At 42.9% G+C, this 19227-nt stretch overlaps 2 protein-coding genes and 1 long non-coding RNA gene across 9 annotated transcripts in view; 2 read left to right on the plus strand and 1 right to left on the minus strand.

The window, feature by feature from the left end:
- The window catches only part of LOC111949708 (uncharacterized), a 387379-nt gene that overhangs the window by 70020 nt on the left and 298132 nt on the right, over positions 1–19227 (plus strand). The window lies entirely within an intron of this gene.
- LOC139022781 (uncharacterized) lies at positions 6442–9461 on the minus strand. 4 transcript variants are annotated; one of them, XR_011473815.1, is made up of 4 exons: positions 8993–9248; positions 8363–8539; positions 6898–7949; positions 6442–6799 (listed from the first exon to the last, which is right to left on the minus strand). It is a non-coding gene; the product is annotated as an uncharacterized lncRNA (long non-coding RNA). The 4 variants fall into 4 exon arrangements; XR_011473814.1 differs by lacking the exon at positions 8993–9248 and adding an exon at positions 9255–9461 and having other exon boundaries at positions 6442–7949; XR_011473813.1 differs by having other exon boundaries at positions 6442–7949; positions 8997–9248.
- LOC111949535 (transcription factor RelB) lies at positions 9513–17165 on the plus strand. 4 transcript variants are annotated; one of them, XM_023966800.3, is made up of 11 exons: positions 9513–9876; positions 10395–10406; positions 10623–10810; positions 12451–12777; positions 13477–13643; positions 13842–13933; positions 14076–14207; positions 14392–14496; positions 14736–14951; positions 15050–15121; positions 15318–17165. In XM_023966800.3, the coding sequence occupies exons 1-11, from the start codon at positions 9843–9845 to the stop codon at positions 15812–15814; spliced, it is 1842 nt and encodes a 613-aa protein (XP_023822568.1). In that variant the 5' UTR covers positions 9513–9842; the 3' UTR covers positions 15815–17165. The 4 variants fall into 4 exon arrangements, with proteins under 4 accessions (XP_023822568.1, XP_070290081.1, XP_070290080.1 ...); XM_070433980.1 differs by lacking the exon at positions 10395–10406; XM_070433979.1 differs by lacking the exons at positions 9513–9876; positions 10395–10406 and having other exon boundaries at positions 10431–10810.

Raw genomic sequence — 19227 nt, forward strand, 5'->3', positions numbered from 1 at the left:
TTAAAATTACAAAAGGTTGCAGCATACGTTGTGTAAATGGTGAACTCATACAGCTGTCAACCCTTGTCACTGCAATCCGTTTCACATTTGCTAGCTGACTAGCTAGCTACCTTGTAGATCGAAGCCCATTATAGAATGATAATAAATGATAATAGATGATAGACATCTCCTACTGTAAATAACCTGCCCACTGTGTGTGTGTAGCCAGCCAGCCAGATAGAAAAATGGCAAAAAAAATAAAAAAGATGGACATTAGAACATTTTTCAGTACACCAAAACGCTAAGTAAGAACCCTAGTAGCCGAATATCTCATATACTAGTTGATAAAATGTTCATAAGAAAGAAGTGAAATACTAATGGAAATGTTTCAAATGTGTCATTAGGCAGAGCAGGAATCAGATGGCACACAGACAGCAGAGCTGGGGACAGATAGGCAGAGACAGGGAGTCTCAGGTAAGTTTGTTGAGTCTTTGTTTGGCAACATTATGAAAGGTTCTCTCTTTTTTGGACTTGTAAAATAGGGACATAATTGGACAATGCCATGAATACCCCCACTCTCAACTTAAACTGGTGACTGAACTAAGATTTTTTAAGGCAATGGTATTGATGTTGTGATTAATTGTGTAGTTTTGGGTACCGGTAGTTAGGAGTATGGCAAACACCTTATTTATTTTCTAGGAGACAGACTGTGAGTCAGTGAGGGTGGTGAAAGGGAAATGGCCAGGGAGAGAGACTTCAGAGGACAGTGTCACAGCCACGGCAGGACCAGGTGTCACCCTTGTTGCCAGCAGCACCAGTATAGGGCACAGTGGCACAGCATTGTCCAGTTACCTCAGTGATGGCTTAAAACCATATCAGCCACACCCACAATTTATAGAACGGCAAACTCTTGCCAACAGAGTGTTGACATTTCAAGAGAAATGGTTTCGCGATTTCCCCTGGCTACATTATAATCCATCAATAAAAGGAGTGTTGTGTTTTCACTGTAGCCAATGGTTTTGTAATGAGTGCGTACTGGCGGCAGAGAAGTCAGGCGCAGGAGAGCAAAGACTGTGTTACAACGGCGCAGTTTAATAATAAAAATCACCGTGAACAAAAACAATAAATATATACAATGGGGGAAAAAACTTCGCACGCCAGACATAACGTGCACAAACTCTTGCAATCAACAATTCCGGACAAGGACATAGGGGAAACAGAGGGTTAAATACACAACATGTAATTATGGAATTGGAACCAGGTGTGTGGGAAGACAAGACAAAACAAATGGAAAATGAGAGGGACCGACTTCGGCGAAAGTCGTGACAGGTTTTCAAGCCAGCCATCTTTTGGCCAAAGAGCGGATGCTGCCTTCATTAGTGCAGGATTTAGGAACAGGGGAAATGCAATTGAAAAATTCACAGCACATCAAAACTGCCAAACCCACCGCCACTTTGTAACTGTAACAGCACACCAGCTAAATCCAATCAGTGTCCAGTTATCCAGCGCGTGGGGTAAACAGCAGGAGGACGCAAGGCATTGCTTGATGAAAATTGTTAGTTCAGTGCGGCATGTAGTTAGACAGGGACAAGCCTTTAGAGGCCACAYGGATGACAGTGGGAATTTAWACCAGCTTTTGAAACTTAGGGCAAAAGAGGATGATCCCATTTTACTGAAKTRGTTAACAGAGCATACCAMAATGTACACAGGCCYCAAAGCAMAGAAAGAAATTCTGAACATCATGGCCAATACAGTCATTCGAGGCATTGCAGCTGAGATTAAGTCTCTTCCGATTGTACAATTTTCAGTAATTGTTGATGGTACTCAAGATGTCTCTGGTGCTGAACAGGAGAGTGTCTGYCTGCRTTATGTTGACCATGACCWTGTCCCTYACGRGGAGTTTATTGGGCTWTACAGGGTGTAGGAAACAACAGGCGAGGGYATTACGAAAGTGGCAACTGATGTGTTGTTGATTTGCCCATGTCTGCCTTACGTGGGCAGAGTTACGATGGTGCCTCGAACATGGCAGGAAAATACACAGGTGCACAGGCAATTTTGAGGAGGCAGCAGCCATTAGCCCTCTATGTGCATTGTGTAAATCTGATTACACAGGCTGGCTGCTCAGCCTCCCCACTGATCCGGGATTCCCTTGCTTGGGTCCATCAGTTAGGTGTTCTCCATGTCCAGTCAGGAAAGTTTAAGAGCATGTTTGAATCAATTTCCACGTCCAAAGATACAAATCTGACCACCCTGAAACCCCTATGTCCAACATGGTGAACTGTGCGGAATACTGCTATTAGAGCTGTGCTAGGGCAGCATGAGCAGGTACTAAGCAGCCTAGAGGAGATGGCAAAAACTGCATCCAAGACAGCTTCAACTGCCAGTGGCTTATTCGAGCACTTCAGCAAAGGTAAGACTGTGTTGGGCCTCACACTTGCCTCTGCTGTTCTTGGAGAGCTTGCATGTCTAAACATTTCACTGCAGAAGAAAACTCAGACTGTCTCTGGTATGCAGGCTGCAGTCGACTGTGTGCGGTCATCTCTTAGGGGCAAGAGAAATGACAAAAGCTACCTTGCACTGTATGAGAAAGCAACAACATTGATTGACTCCATTGAGTCACACTCAAGACGATTTGCTGGCAAAGCAGTGGATCACTATAGGGCAGAATTTTTAGGTTCAGTTTGGCGACCGTTTTGACCAGGACAGTCTAAACGTCCTGCAAAAGTTGGAAAGAGCGCTTCTCACGGGGGAGTTGGATGAGTCTCTAGATCAGTACCCTGAGCTGAACATAGATTCTCTTTCAGTGCAGTTGCCTCTCTTTCGCAACAAATACCCCTGTAGCAGCAGTGGAGAGGCAGCAGAGGTCCTCAGGAGGCTTCCAGTGGAGGTGCGGGGGTTGACCAAGTTGAGGTGCTGATCAGAATTTTGTTTGTGGTGCCAGTGTCTTCATGTGAGGCTGAGAGGAGTTTCAGTGCACTCCGCAGGTTAGAGACTTGGCTACGGGCTAGCATGGGCCAAGAGAGACTGAACGGCGTAATTGACTGTAATGTACATAAAGACAGGCTGGACAATCTCAAGAGGGAAAATATCTGCCAGCAATTTGTTAGATCCATTGAAACCCGCAAACAGATGTTCGGTTCTTTTGTTCAGTAGTGTGTATAGCAGTGATTCTCAACCTTTTTCGGGTACTGGAACCCCTGCATATTTTTAGCAAAGCGGGCAAGGTTTTGAGTGGTCCTCAGGGACCTCCACCCCTCTGTATTATATGTAAAGTTATTGGAATCCTTGTGCTGAATACGTTCATTACACTTTTTTATTTCACAGACMCCTTGCAATTACACCAGGGACCCCTGGGGGTCCACGGAACCCTGTTTGAGAATCCCTGGTGTATAGTATGATATTTGTTATTTTGTTTAGTAGTTTTCAGTTTTTAGTACATGACAGTACACTTACTAATTATTTATTTTAAATTGCGTGGTTTGTGTGACATACTTGTCCATAGCTGCTGTTTGAAGAGTTGAGACACTGACTGAACAATAAATATGTATTTTAGAAGGAAATTATGGTTGATTAATTTGGGTTATTCATTGAAGTAGTTATTTCGCTTTGAGAACTGTACTTATTTTAAGCTTTTTGTTCTTGTAAAGATATTGTAGTAGACTCAGGCCAGTGGCAGATATTTAATGACTATATAAATGTATCAGAAAAAGTCAAATTAAAAGGTCAATTCAATACGGAGACCAACTTTGTGATGGTTCTCAATGGAGATTATTTTAGATGAGATCACACCATGTTCATTGTATTTACGAAAACTACAGTACCATTGCCACCTACTGGCCTTTCTTGGTATTGCTGGTTGTAAATACATACTGGACTGATAGGGAACACTGCTATAACTATTATTAGTAGTAGTATTATAACGATTTAAACATTTGAACAAGTTGGGACAAACCTTCAGTTAACTACCTATCAATTATCCAGTAGTAGTAATTATGGTTCCTCAATATACATTTAACTTATTACAATGTAGGCTATGTGTTACAGCACTACTTTTGGTGCCCCCTCAGGAATTGCTCTTGAGAAAATGTCATGTACTTGTCCCCTCCAAAGTTGATATCAGATTTTTGCCCCTGCTGTCAAGGTTCAGGAGAAGACCCACATGCAGGCAGTTTCAAAGTAACAAAGGTTTATTACAAAAACGGGGGCAGGCAAATGACAGATCACTTTGTTGACTTGACTTTGTTGTCCTTAAGCCATTTGCCACAACTTTGGAAGTATCCATTTGGAAGACCCATTTGCGACCAAGCTTTAACTTCCTGACTGATGTCTTGAGATGTTGCTTCAATATATCCACATCATTTTCCTGCCTCATGATGCCATCTATTTTGTGAAGTGCACCAGTCCCTCATGCAGCAAAGCACCCCCACAACATGATGCTGCCACCCCCGTGCTTCACGGTTGGGATGGTGTTCTTCGGCTTGCAAGCCTCCCCCTTTTTCCTCCAAACATAATGATGGTCATTATGGCCAAACAGTTATATTTTTGTTTCATCAGACCAGATGACATTTCTCCAAAAAGTACGATCTTTGTCCCCATGTGCAGTTGCAAACCGTAGTCTGGCTTTTTTATGGCTGTTTTGGAGCAGTGGGTTCTTCCTTGCTGAGCGGCCTTTCAGGTTATGTTGATATAGGTGTCACGTTCTGACCTTAGTTTCTTTTTATGTCTTTGTGTTAGGTTGGTCAGGGCGTGAGTTTGGGTGGGTAGTCTATGTTCTGTTTTCTATGTTGTTGTATTTCTATGTCTGGCCTGATATGGTTCTCAATCAGAGGCAGCTGTCGATCGTTGTCTCTGATTGAGAATCATATTTAGGTAGCCTGTTTTCTCACTGTGGGTTGTGGGTGTTTATTTTCTGTCTGGTGTCTGTTCACCTTACAGAACTGTTTCGTTTTTCTTATCGTTGTTACTTTGTGTAGTGTTCAGTTTGAAATTAAAATATGACCAACACTTACCACGCTGCATTTTGGTCCTCCTCTCCTTCCACCAACGAAAGTCGTTACAATAGGACTCGTTTTACTGTGGATATAGATACTTTTGTACTTGTTTCCTCCAGCATCTTCACAAGGTCCTTTGCTGTTGTTCTGGGATTGATTTGCACTTTTCACACCAAAGTACGTTCATCTCTAGAAGACAGAACGTGTCTCCTTCCTGAGCGGTATGATGGCTGCGTGGTCCCATGGTGTTTATACTTGTGTACTATTGTTTGTACAGATGAACGTGGTACCTTCAGGCGTTTGGAAATTGCTCCCAAGGATGAACCAGACTTGTGGAGGTCTACCATTTTTTTTCTGAGGTCTTGGCTGATTTCTTTTGATTTTCCCATGATGTCAAGCAAAGGGGCACTGAGTTTGAAGGTAGGCCTTGAAATACATCCACAGGTACACCCCCAATTGACTCAAATTATGTCAATTAGCCCATCAGAAGCTTCAAAAGCCATGACATCATTTTATGGAATTTTCAACTTAGTGTATGTAAACTTCTGACCCACTGGAATTGTGATACAGTGAATTATGAGTGAAATAATCTGTCTATAAACAATTGTTGGAAAAAATTACTTGTCATGCACAAAGTAGATGTCCTGACAGAATTGCCAAAACAATAGTTTGTTAACACGAAATTTGTGTAGTGGTTGAAAAACGAGTTTTAATGACTCCAACCTAAGTGTATGTAAACTTCCGACTTCAACTCTATGTTCTTTCTTATTGTGCAGTGGATTATAAAAATACCTGTATGCCTATGGATGTGTCGCTAGCCATCTAGCCGATCTGTGTATGGACCCAAACATTTGGTATACATATTAGTTCAGAACCTAGCCATGAACCTCAGCTATCATAGCCAGTTGTATCAACTTCAAAACAGCCTGAATGACATTAATGAAGCCTATGGATTGAGTAGAATATAATATATTTTTGTGCCAAGGATGCAAGTCGTGTATACATGTAGTTATTACCAAGCATGAGATCCCCACATTGTAGCCTGTACATTTAATATATTCACTGATCATGTACTCTACCATGGCAAATAAAGGTGCAGTTCAGGTATGAATGTCTTTCAGATAATTTTTCAGTCATATCCAACACCAGGAGTATCAAATTCCAGTCTTTGAATGACACTGTGTCTGCATGTATGTATTAGAATTATATACTTCAACAGTGTTTACCAATCTTGGTTCTAGTTACAATGGTTACACATTGTAACTAGAAACAGGATTTAACTAGTTAAATGTTGATTTGTAATTCATATATACAGAAATATAATTTAAAAAACAGTACACTACACTTCCTATGCATCATGTAAATACTCTAAAACGGGTTCATCTCGATATCTAATGCCCTTCATCTGCATTGATCTGATGAACACAGGATAGGTGTAGTATTTCATCAAATGAGACTTAATTTCAACCAGTAGAGAATGTGAAACGCTTTATTGAAAGAAGTTCATTATCCAAGTGTTATAAAYACATGCATAAATATATTTGTAATATTATAAATACAAGTTTGATCTGTACTTCAATACACATCTGTTGTGCATTATAAAAACAGAGGAAGAAAGAGGTAGTGAGAGGTGTAAAAGACAAAGGGAAAGAGGTAAGAAAATAGGAGGGAAGGCAGCATATGATTAATGAATCATTGCTACCCAAATATTCTCTCAGTTCATCACAATTACATAACCTTCGGGCCGACTAGAGGCACTTATCTTAAGAGCGGATGAGGTGGCGATGATGGGACTGGGAGTTGGCATCCTGTCTCACATCAAAACATATCTGCAGACGAGAGACAGATAGCATGTTTAAGCCTTGTTTTTATTTTTTATTCTAACATTGTTAGTCATCATAATCATCAGGTTAAATGCAAAACTGACCTTGGATCATTAACTCTGGKACTACTACATCTCTATCTGTATTTCAATGTAAAGCATCTCTTTAATAATACTTCTTGTTGACCTGACCAAGTGCCCTCTATGTAGCCATTTCAGATGCGGGAGGGGTTTACCGACACAGCTGATATAACCTAGAGGATTTAGGGAGAAGAGGAGAGAGGGATGAAGTGAAGGAGACTGTTTATTGAGAAAATAAGGTAGTTAAAGWGACAGTGTTCAACAGGAATCTGTGTGTGTGGCCTCACCTGGTGGCCACACTAAGTGGCTGCAGAGTACTTTATGCTGAAAAACATGAACGGAAACACAAGAACAAACAATATACCGTAGTTATAGAAATAATGAAGTGTCTTACTATTCTCCATGGTTGGCCCTCTTGCCTATTCTTTGAAGGTGGAAGGAGCCACAGTTATACACCTGAGCCTGCTTACTGCACAACACAATACATGAATGTGTTGGTGTGGGTTATAGGGTGTCTAATTGTTCTACATTTTTTCCAATATGGGTGATTTAAAATAGCCTGTTTTGTTTTTGTACAGACATCACACCCTTACTTAAACAGCACCCTCACCTGAGAAGTAGAAATCAAAGGGAGAGAAACTGGGAATTGAATAACTACAGTTGACATAGCTAAGTAAATGGAAGAATACTCTTATTGCAATGTGAATGGCTCTTAAAAGAGCCTTTGGTTGTACATAGTGTAGTCTATGGTGTTGCCAGGGAACAGCACCCTCTTCGAAGAAGTAGGAGGTGAAGATCTCCCGCACACAGATTGCCTCTCTTGCTGCATTGTTGGACCCCATCCTTAAAACATCCTGCAGAGCAGCAGACTTTTCCTCTGGAACACGGCGGGGAGCTGCATATCCCCTCCTGGTCCTTGTGTCTATCCTCGTGAAGTTATGCAGGACACAGGTAGCCTTCACACACCTGAATTCCTCCAGCAGGCAGTCCCAGATGGCCCTGGTCACCCAATCTTGCAGTGCCCTACACATTAACTGTAGGCAATCGTTTTGAAGGAAACTCCAGTTACAAGGTATCTGTAGGAATATGGAAGACAATGTAATTATTAGACTGTTACATCACCAGGTCATTGTGGATTACTAAAGTATAATATCCATGATAACAAATCATGATAACATTGGATTGAAAGATGCATGGGCACACATATATGCATGTGTAGCATATGACAATAACAGGATCATATCAAGGATAGCATCACAAATGAATACATAAATACATTTACATTTACATTTAAGTCATTTAGCAGACGCTCTTATCCAGAGCGACTTACAAATTGGTGCATTCACCTTATGATATCCAGTGGAACAACCACTTTACAATAGTGCATCTAACTCTTTTAAGGGGGGGGGGGGGGGGTTAGAAGGATTACTTTATCCTATCCTAGGTATTCCTTAAAGAGGTGGGGTTTCAGGTGTCTCCACTTAAATACCACTTGAAGCTTGATGATGAGTTGATCATTTGAATCAGCTGTGCAGTGCTAAGGCAAAAACAAAAATGTGCACCCCTTTGAGTCCCCAGGACTAGGACTGAGAACCACTGCTCTTCATTGGGACCTCTTCATATGTAGACAGGCTTTCATAGCTCTCTTTATCTGAGGGCAGAAAACCTCACAAGAAACAAACTTCATTATTGTCAAATTACACCATACTGAATATTATGTTGCTATTATATCCATCCTCACTTCTAGGGACATGAACTACACAAAAGTACCTGTCCTATCCAGAATAGCCTAACGTTACTTTCACTGACAGTTGGGGCTGCTATCCTTTCACCCTCCTCCATGGCGGTTAGCTAACTACCTACGAATGCATTTTGATGTGTTTTTTTTTTACAGCGATAAATACATAAAAATAGCTAGCTAATATGACGTTAGGTAGATGGTGATATTTCATTCACTTAGCTAGCTATCTATACAATATGTGAAGTTGGCTAGATAGTTAGCTAACCGACTAGCTAGCTCATTCAGAAGCTCATTTGAGTTAGCCTACACTGCAGCAAATTAGCTAATAATACATAATACATTTTTTTTTACATTTTCGAAATGCATTTTCTTACTTACTTACTTGAATAGGTTCTACCAGCCATGTGGACAATTGGAAACAGTTTGTTTGTCACCGGAGCGTTTTAGAGGATATTACTATTGAACTATGTACTAATTTAATAACCAGACCTTCATACAAACGTGCTATGCTGAATTCTTGACGCACGATCGAACATGCTGCCATATGCTGCCAGCACGCCCACAAACAAGTCACAAAAATGATCGGCCTAAGCGGCGTGCCTCTATCTAGTGTACATTCAYCGTAACTCTTTAGACTTACCATGCATTCGGAAAGTATTCAGACCCCTTAACCTTTTCCACGTTTTGTTACATTACAGCCTTATGTCAAAGCAAAAAACAGGTTTTTAGAAATGTTTGCAAATGTATACAATAAAAACAATATTCCCACTCGGGTCATTGCACTGGCGGCTATTATGCTACAGTAGTTTGCTAAATATAGTTGATGGAATGAGCCGTTATCTGACGTTTGTACATGGCTACAGCCAGCACAACACTGCCCCTGGGGGTTTCCCAACCCGTGATGTAAGGGGATTTCCACCCAACCAAACAGCCAGTTAAATCCATCCAACGAGTGTCGAACTAAACGCTCAATCGAACATGTGAGGCGACTCATTTTAACCATAACATATTCCCGAGCTCGTCGCATACTAGAGAGGTAGACGTTGTATGCTTTTTAAAAACGAAAGGCCAATTGAAGCATATCGGAGAGCGACTTTTTGATTGCAGTAGCCTACCGTTGCCACGAAATGATCGGTCTGGGGAAATAGGACAGAATTGTGTTTGTGTCTGTGTTTTTTAAACTACTCGAACAAGCTTTTCACCTCCTGGACAAACATCGTGACGTGCCATGAGAAACATGAGTGTTCAAAACGGCACTTCAAGTAAGTGACTTTTCTTTTACATAAACTAAATCGGAGTTATGCATCTAGGGTGTTTGATATGTGTTGTCCCACGACATTCACATTAGCATGGATAGTAGTATAATTTTCATACATATTTTATACAGATATACAGAATAGTGTAAAGTAAACGCATTGTCATGGGTCTGTGTCAAAAAGGGGACTGACTGCAGGGGCCCAGACAAGTGACCCTACAGTTTAAACGGCACACTGCCATGCTATTCAATTGGCAGTTTGTGTTGTCATTCTGTCTTCCCAAGCGTGACTGACAGTTGAGTAGAGGGGTCAAGACCCACTTCTGAGATATTACACTAGTCTTAGGCTACCTGTTAAACCTATACTATTACATTGTAATACATATACTTACCTGTTATACTATTACAGTCATTGTCATACATGTATTTAGTCTTACCTGTTAATGTTACACCTATACTATAACATTGTCACATAGTAATTATTCATGAGTTAACTCACTTTTTTTCTCCCGTTTTGTACACCAGCAATCGACTTGGGTGAGTAGGCTAATTATTATTAATGTATAGTAAAAAAAAAAAGTAAAAAAATCTAGTAGGCCTATAGTCTACATACATAGGGCCTCTTTTGCCTATGCATCATGCTCATGGTTTAATGTAGCTGGTACTGCACACATACAGACATAGATCACACTCAGATGGCCTACACACCAGCTCCCTTTGCAGGCTCCTCATCCCACTCCCTCTACTTTTTAGACATCATTCAGGAGGTGATCTCTGCAGACAGAGGGTTTCCCTGTCATGTCCAGTCTGGTTTCTGCCTCCCTGGACCTCCTCATCCCCCTGTCGACTCTGACCTCCAGGCCCAGAACCACAGGGTCATGCACAGGCAGACCCCCTCCTCAACGCCCCCAGTACTGGTGCCAAGGGGCACGACCTCCAGGGTGAGTACCGGGCCTTTCGGGATCTAATACAAAAATATATTCAGCCACTCTTGAAGGAAAATAGGTACAATAAATTGTCGTTTTTGTTAGGCCATTGATTCATAGAGTTCAATAGAAAAACTGAGAGGTCAACTTGTAGTGGTTAGTTAGTGATTTGATTTGTTTCTGCAGCCTCTCAGGTACTCTTTATGGTCGCATCAGTTCACACTGTTAATGTTTGGTATCTCAGTTTGTTGTAATMGCTGGGAGATAAAGTCRAGAAAGCAGCTAATGGGTTGATCTGAAGTATAGTCTTATCAGGGATGTGTGCTATCACTTTTTCATTGTCTAGTGGTGGGAACCAAGGCAGACAGACACACCTCGGGGCGAAGTGAAACTCAACTACTGACAGTTTCCATGGATAAGGAATGTGYACAACGGCACATAGCGTGGTGCCTCGATTCACTGGCGCTTGACTTCTAAGGCAGCCTTGAGCACCTTGTTGTTATGCCTTGGGTTGCTGTTCTCAAATAGTCTGGAACTCACAGTGTGACAATTGTGGTCTGTGTGTGTCAAAGTGGTGCCTTGGAATAGACTGTTAGCTGAGTTGACACACCCCCGTCTGCATGTTGTTTCTTCTCGTGGGGGAGGTGGCAGAAAAGGAGAGAAAGAGTGTCATCTGATTCCAACTTTCGTTTTTATGAGTTCCCTTCCTTCCGGGACCAACCCTTTCAGGGTGGAAGTTCACATTCTGAGGCTTTTCTGCTTTTCTAATTGGTCGATCTGCTGTAGATTATGTCAACTTCCTGTTTCCTGAGCATGCTGCTCCTGGCTCGATTGGCTCGATCCTAGCTGCTTTTGTGTAGAGGCTTTAAGGCATGCCCATAATACCACTCTTACACACACACACACAAACCGCCTGTAGACGCTACTTTGAAGTGGAGCACAATGATCTCACACACACCTCTTTTTGTTCATACAGCCTTATCAACTTCTGGCGGTTTGTTTAGACAGACTTGAGTTGGAGAACGGCTTGTAATAACAAAGGGTTTAAGGCGATCCCTTAAGTCAGTCAGCTTGTTTTTCTTTGTTCCGGTTTGTTTTTGGCGAATAGTTTTTCCTGTTGCTGGTCTCTAGGGRTTCTTCAAACGGGCTGTTAATTAGAAGGTATGTGGTTGAACTTGGAGAGTTAAGGGCAAAGTGTGTGTGAGAGAGATTGTTTCTGTCTATAATGACCACAGGCCATTTTTTTAAACTGATATAAGTATACCACTTTGACGTATAAGAGAAACCGGGAGAAATGGGCAGACCGAGAGAGAGCAAGAGAGAGGGAGGCATGAAGGATGAAAAACAGTCGCCTGAGAGGACGGAAGTATAGAGGGGTTTACCAAAAACGGAAGAGAGATGCTCTCTAGTTTAACGGTTGAGGGGGGTATGGCAACAGAATGTGTCAAATGAGGACATAGAAAGTGGTGTACTGAGAGGAAATATGTAGATAAACGATAACAATGCAGGTTATCTTTGAAAACGCCCTCAATCGTTTTATTTTCACTACCGTCATGATGATGTTTTGGATACAAAGTTAACTGTTTGTTGTCTGCTGTGTTCTTTACATGGATTTATAAACATGACCATTGACTTTAAATTATGTTTCTCCGCAGGCGCCCTGCTTCTTCCCTCAGCCCCAGCACCCCTCTAGCACCATAGATATGGCAGCACCTCACCGTGGGGTCTCTCATTCGGGCTCAAACCGACGAGGACGGGGGTCCTCTGGTTCAGGGACTTCCAGGGGGMCAGCGGGTCCCTCTCGACAGGCCCAGACAGACACTGATCTGCTGGAGCAGATCCTGGAGAGGCCCACCCTGGCTCTGGTGGAGCAGCCCAAGGAGAGAGGCATGAGGTTCCGCTATGAGTGTGAGGGCCGCTCTGCCGGGAGCATCCTAGGGGCCTCCAGTGGGGACTCCAACAAGACCCTGCCTGCTATAGAGGTACCCAATAGATCCATATTGTATTTGGCCGTATTTTAATTTACAACAACAACTTAGCAGTTGCAGTTAACACTCTTACTCTTGTGATAAGTTACATCTTCGTGACCACTCAGTCAGAACCTTGCTTTAACGTCTCATTAGAATAGAACCTAGTCCTTATATTTGTTTACCGCAAATTGTGTTCCCAATGTCATCCCAAACCTGCACTGGATGTGTATGTCTGTGTGGGAAGTGGAAGGGTTAACGGAATGTACCATCTATCCCATAATTCCCCCCTTGTTGGTTTGGCTGCCCTCAACATGTAGAWCCTTTCAAGTGTAAGGATCAGGGGCAGAGGGGAATGGAGAGAAATTGAATGTAACTGAAATAGAAAGTACCCCACAAATCTATATCTTTGTCTGATTCAAACACTGTTGATCCCCACCGACATACTACAATTCAGACCGCATCTYTCTAAGATTAACACTATCAGACAAGTGCGAAGTTTGACGCTTGACATTTGAAAGGGAGAGGCACTGAATCCGTTTTGGTTGTTCACCTTACATGGAGTCAGTTTTAATCATGCTCTCACTTGTGTCGGAGGAAGAAAGACGGTTTGATTGATGCATAGAGTTTCTCTCTCCTCCTCCTCTTTCTTTGTCCCTCTCCCCATTTCATTCTCTTCTTCACACTCTTCCCCCTTTCTCCTCCCTCTTTCAGCTCCAGGGTCCCATTCAGAACATAAAGAAAGTGATGGTCACTGTTTCCCTGGTGACCAAAGACTACCCGTACCGCCCACACCCCCACTGCCTTGTGGGTAAAGACTGTGCGGATGGTACCGGAATCTGTGTTGTCTGCTTTAACCCCCACAGCAACCGACGTCACAGGTACCCCTCTCTTTCCTCTATTCATCACTCTCTTTTCTTAAATTTCTCCCTTTGTCCACCAGAGGCCCATATCCTCTTTCTTTCTCATTCATCCTTCACCTTTTTTGGGGTGCTTTGTCAGKAAAGTGCACTGGGTTAGTGTAAACATGTCTGTTTTTAATGGTTGGTAACCAACCATGTTTTGTGTGCATCTTGCAGTTTCGCTAACCTGGGCATCCAGTGTGTAAGGCGGAAGGAGCTGGATGCCTCTCTAGAGAAGAGACGGAATCAGAAGATCGACCCCTTTAAAAGTGAGTAGAGCCCTGACACGCACAYTAAGCACATCGCAAGCACACACAGAATGTATCCAATTACACACATCCAATATTATTGTACAATAAAGTTGTATTGTCATTAGCAGTAGGGTAATATCCTCTCCTCTGTCCCCCCCAGCGGGCCACTCTAAAAGCATCGAGGACATGGACATGAACGTGGTGCGGCTGTGTTTCCAGTGTGAGCTGGAGTGGGTGGATGGAAAGAGGGACTTCCTGAACCCCATAGTGTCCAACCCCGTCTATGACAAGAGTAAGATCCCCTCCCTCACTCCCCTCCCAAACATCCTCCTGACACTGACACGACCACCTACACACTGCTTTTACATAGTCCTCTAATGTGATGCGAAACGGTACTGTAAAGACCACAGCTATGTAAATGTACTTCCTGAACGATCCAGCAGGTGTTCAGTGTGCGTATGTGTGCGTGTTTACAGAGGCGACCACCACATCTGAGTTGAAGATCAACCGTCTGAACATTGTTAAAGGGCCATGCACCGGCAAGACTGAGATCTACATGCTCTGCGACAAAGTCCAGAAAGGTGAGATCGAGCCAGACTCCCAAGTTGTAATGTACAAACACTGTGTTGAGCACGCTGATATCTAGCAAATTAAAGGGTGAAGTCAAAATCCTGTTAAAACAACTAGATGGAAGTGGCACATGATGTGTAATGACACCCCTCTTGAAATACACTGAAGTCATACAGCCTGCAGGACTATACAAGCTGATTGGTGTGTGTGTGTGTGTGTGTGTGCGTGTGCGTGTGTGTTTCCCGCTCAGACGACATAGAGATCATCTTCAAGAGGGGGTCTTGGGAGGCCAAGGCGGAGTTTGCCCAGACGGACGTCCACCGGCAGATCGCTATCGTGTTCAAGACCCCGTCCTACCAGGAACAGGACGTGGGGGAGGAAGTGGAAGTAAAAGTCTTCCTGCGCCGTCTCTCTGACCACATGGACAGTGACCCCGTTACGTTTACCTACCAGCCCAACAACACAGGTTGATACAACTTATGATGTAATATATGATATCATAATGCTGTGTTATAACATGTTAGGTGATTTTTTTCTTCTTTTCTGTTTTGATGCCGTGTTCAGATCCCTATGAAGTGAAGCGGAAGAGGAAGATAAAGACGGACATCAGCTTCACAGAGAGATCCTGTGTGGCAGGTGAGGATTGGCCTCKGCWCTCTCTCTCTCTCTTTCCAGCTTCAATTTCTGCAACCTATTTCAGGACAGAAAGTAAAAAGGAAAGTGAAAGAGAGAACAATGAAGGCTGCTTACACAGCAACCTCACAAAAACAAATGACGGCACAGCTGAGTGTCAATAAGGTGTTCTAACACAAGTCCTTTCTACCGCCCACAGCTCAGAATGTGGCTGCAGCAGAATCCTCCACCTCCCAGCCAATCGAGMCGTTCACCTTCACCCCAGCAGAGAGCTGGCTTGTCCCAGAGGACTTGCATCCTCCTACCCAGTCTGGGGCCTCCACCATGGGGGAGATCCACTACAGTGACCCCCAGGAGGACAACTTCTTGAACGAGTGCATAAGCCCAGAGGACATCAGTGTTCTCTCTCTACTTCTGGAGCCTTTGTTCCATGACCCTGCCCTCCTTGGCTTTGGCCAGGGGGTCAACTCCCTCTTTGCCCCAGGTGGCATGGACATGAACTTTAACCCCAACCAGTGTGAGTCTGGGCAGGACTTGGGCTACTATAACGACCAGCAGTTCAACCAGCTAGTCAACGAGAATCAGGCCTCTCTGATGCAGCCCTTCCCACTGTCACTCCCCGGCTCCGCCCCTCAGGGTCAGTGTGATAACGAGGGTTGTGATTTGGTCCAGGTGAAGACAGAGGGGGACCTATGAGGGCAAAACATACCCCCTTACGACTGAATGTGGTAACCCCTGAACTTTAAGGGGCTTTTTGTTGTGTTGCTCCTCAAACCAGAAGTTTAGGGTGTGTAAAGTCCTAACTCTGCCCTGTGACAGTCATCTCACCCAAATAAAGTACAGTATGAGAGTTTGAACACACACAGGTAATAACAGTAGCGGAGGCACCTTGTACCCTAACGGTGTGGTTACCCCTTGCCCCCAAAGGCCTCGCTGGACGAGGCTATAATCCAGACCCCTGTCCCCCCTTCCCACACACGACCACCACCAGACCCTAAAAGAATACATTTCAAAATGTCTGTCCAGACCCAAGCCTTTGAATGTGTTGCCTTCACCATGCTGCTAACGTTAGCCTAAGGCTAATAGCCGTGATCAGCACAGCACTCACAGGTGACATGTAGCTTTAGCATGTAGCTTTAGCGCCCAAAAGGCTAGCCATGAATGTTAAAAATGGTTCCTACCTACCCATTGTCAATACTACCTGTGGTGATTAGGGGACCATCCAGTACTCTGACCAAATACAAAATGGACACTTAAACTCAACTCTTGTCTGCCTTGTCAGTTTTCCTTGTCAGGCTCCGTCTGTGTATATATTGTGGTTGAGGCAGACTTCGACAAGGACCTGCAGGAAATCCCTGAATTGAGGATTCAACTAAAGGAAAGCATAACTAAGGGCTCGATTCAATCCATATCGCGGATGTTCAGCGCTATAGCGTGATTGAAAATKAAAGGTCATTTCCAATTGAGCCGACATATGCACCGTTTACCATGAATGCAGTCTCTGCGAATGTGCCATCATTGCCTTTAAATGTATATTGCACTGTAGCGTTGATCTTCAGCACTACAGATTGAATCGAGCCCTAAGCATTTAACTGTCTGTGCAAGACAACCCGAAAACTACCCCTCTGTGGAGAAATTGTTCAGTAAAAGGGACCATCTATCAAAGGCTGTTTATTTTTCACTTTCCATATGCGATATATTCTTTATTGTACAGTCAAAGTCATTGTCTGTTGACTGGTATCTGTCGTTTTTTGAATGTTGACATCAGTTTTAACCTCTGGCTCACCTGTTGACTCTGTTCATTGTAATAACCAATATTCATGTACAGTAGAAACGACCATAGTCCAATGCGCTGTCGTTCCTAGTGTCTAGCTCTGTCGTGTTGCTGTAAGTGCTTCAGTTAAACATGTTCAGTGTATGTTCAGATTCTTAACAGATCCACAGCTTCTTTGTATACTGTATGCCAGACTCCTCCCTTCACACTAGCGTTTTGATTTGTGTTCATTAGTATTTCAAAAATAAAATGATTGCAAGTCTTCATCTTAAACTCTGGTCACATCAAGTGCGTTTTGTTGTTGGTTGTATAGGCTATTTCATATTTAATATAATTGACATGGTAGGTTCTTACTAAATGTAAAAAGCTAACTGTCCAATGACAGAAAGGAGAGTGAAAAAGTGAGGGGACTGAATGAAAGACACAACGGCTGTGGGAGAACGGGGAGTCAGACGAGTGTGTTTCGTCCTCCTGGGTCCGTTGTTGTGTTCAGGCTCGGCTGCTTTTAATGCAATCCTATTTTTAGCAGCCAGCTTTTGTTGCCGGTCAGAGTCCATCCCCCTCACATTCCTAACGCCTCACTCACATTTACTACAAAAACAACGTGACTTCCCCTAATCTCACCCACACAACCTGCCCAGTCGTGTACCTGGGGCCTGACTTGACTGTTGTGACTTGAGAATTATTGTAATACACAGAAATATATTACTCAGTGTAAAAGCAGAAATGCTCTTATGTTAGCCCATCAGTTTCTTGGGAAGCGCTTTAATGAGGCTCTTCACTTTGTACTCCAATGTCATTGGATATGGCTTTTTGCCTGATGAGTTCACACCACCTCTGAGTCACTGCGTCAACAATGACTCATTCTCCCATACAGCTTGTGTGTAGTACTGCTGAAACTTGTTCTCGTTTATTTCTAAGCATTTCTATTTGGATGTATTTATTAAACCGTCATGTTCAGTTTTTGCTGAGTCAGAGGACCATTATGGGAAGTTCTAAGGCCACTGTAAAATCCCAATCTCGGCAGCAGTTCAAGCTCTCAACCAGGTTCTATTAGGCACAAACAGTAACGATGTCTTCAAATGTTTTAACATGAGAGAAGTTTAGGCGGTTTGCTCCTTATGCCTACTGAACGCAACCCAGTGAAAGAGAAGCACAATTCACACCACCCTTATCTGCTGTACGGCACAAGCCCGAATGGATCTCTCTTTACAGGTCGCACGGTGAACAATATGACGACGTACATTGGTTTAATAAGCTCAATAATAACACAGCAGCTGAATATCCCAGTTAAATGGGGTCTCTGCTCCTTCTGTAGACGTACAGGCCCAGTCTGAGCAGATCTATCTCATAATGTGCTTTTCACTGTTGACCAACACTGGAAAAAGCGTGGCATAAAGCCACAGGGAAACCCCACACTGGGCTCACAGCCAAAAGTTTCATTCCCGCATGTACACACAGTCAGTCACACCCTGATGAGTATTACTAGAGGTAAAATCAATACACATTTCAAACTTGACTATAGTACATTTCATACTTGACTAAGGTATACACTCTCACATTAATGGTTTTATTTCTATAGGCCTACTGTACATGCTCAAGGTTTTCCTGCTTTGGTCTGAATTAACTTTAAAACTAGCTCAGCAGCTTTCTGAGAATTTGCATACATCGCCAGAAATTAACTTTGGGATTTTGTAACATTTCTACAGATTCATGCAGAAGAGCTTTTCCAAGTATTTAGATTAGTCATAAGAAAGCATAGACAGGAGGTTACCTTGTAGTGAGTGTAACCTGTAGCTACTCTCTCAGTGTGGTTATTCCCTGTAATATAAGGACAATGGTGGGAAGACAAAGTGAGTGAGCGAGTACAAAGCATTGGCAGCTAGTAAGGGGCTTGGATATTGAAAGTTCCCATCTATAAAAATGCTGATTGAGGTAGTTGAAATGTCCTGTGTGGCCATACAACAATCCCCATATCTCCTCGTCTTACTCACACATCACTTACTGTACGTTCTGCAAATGTGTTTGAATGCAAATGAGAATGTGTGACATAACAAAGTCGACGTTTAACCTTTCCTCTCTCCACCTTTTCTGGTGTTAAATCGTAACCTGTGTGTGTGAGACAATTTGAATCTTTGTGACATGTTATTCAATATTTTTGTATAAAATAACAGAACTAATTTAAACTAGATTGTCCTAAATGTGGAACGATTAAATCATTCAAATCATGTTGAAGGATGAAACTTAATTACCGTATAACAGAATTATAGGAGTGGAGTTTGCTATAAGGATGAGCCATGATAAAGCCTGGAAGTGATAAAACTTGACAGTTTCC

Source organism: Salvelinus sp. IW2-2015, linkage group LG22 (genome assembly GCF_002910315.2).
Source record: "Salvelinus sp. IW2-2015 linkage group LG22, ASM291031v2, whole genome shotgun sequence".
NCBI lineage: Eukaryota > Metazoa > Chordata > Actinopteri > Salmoniformes > Salmonidae > Salvelinus > Salvelinus sp. IW2-2015.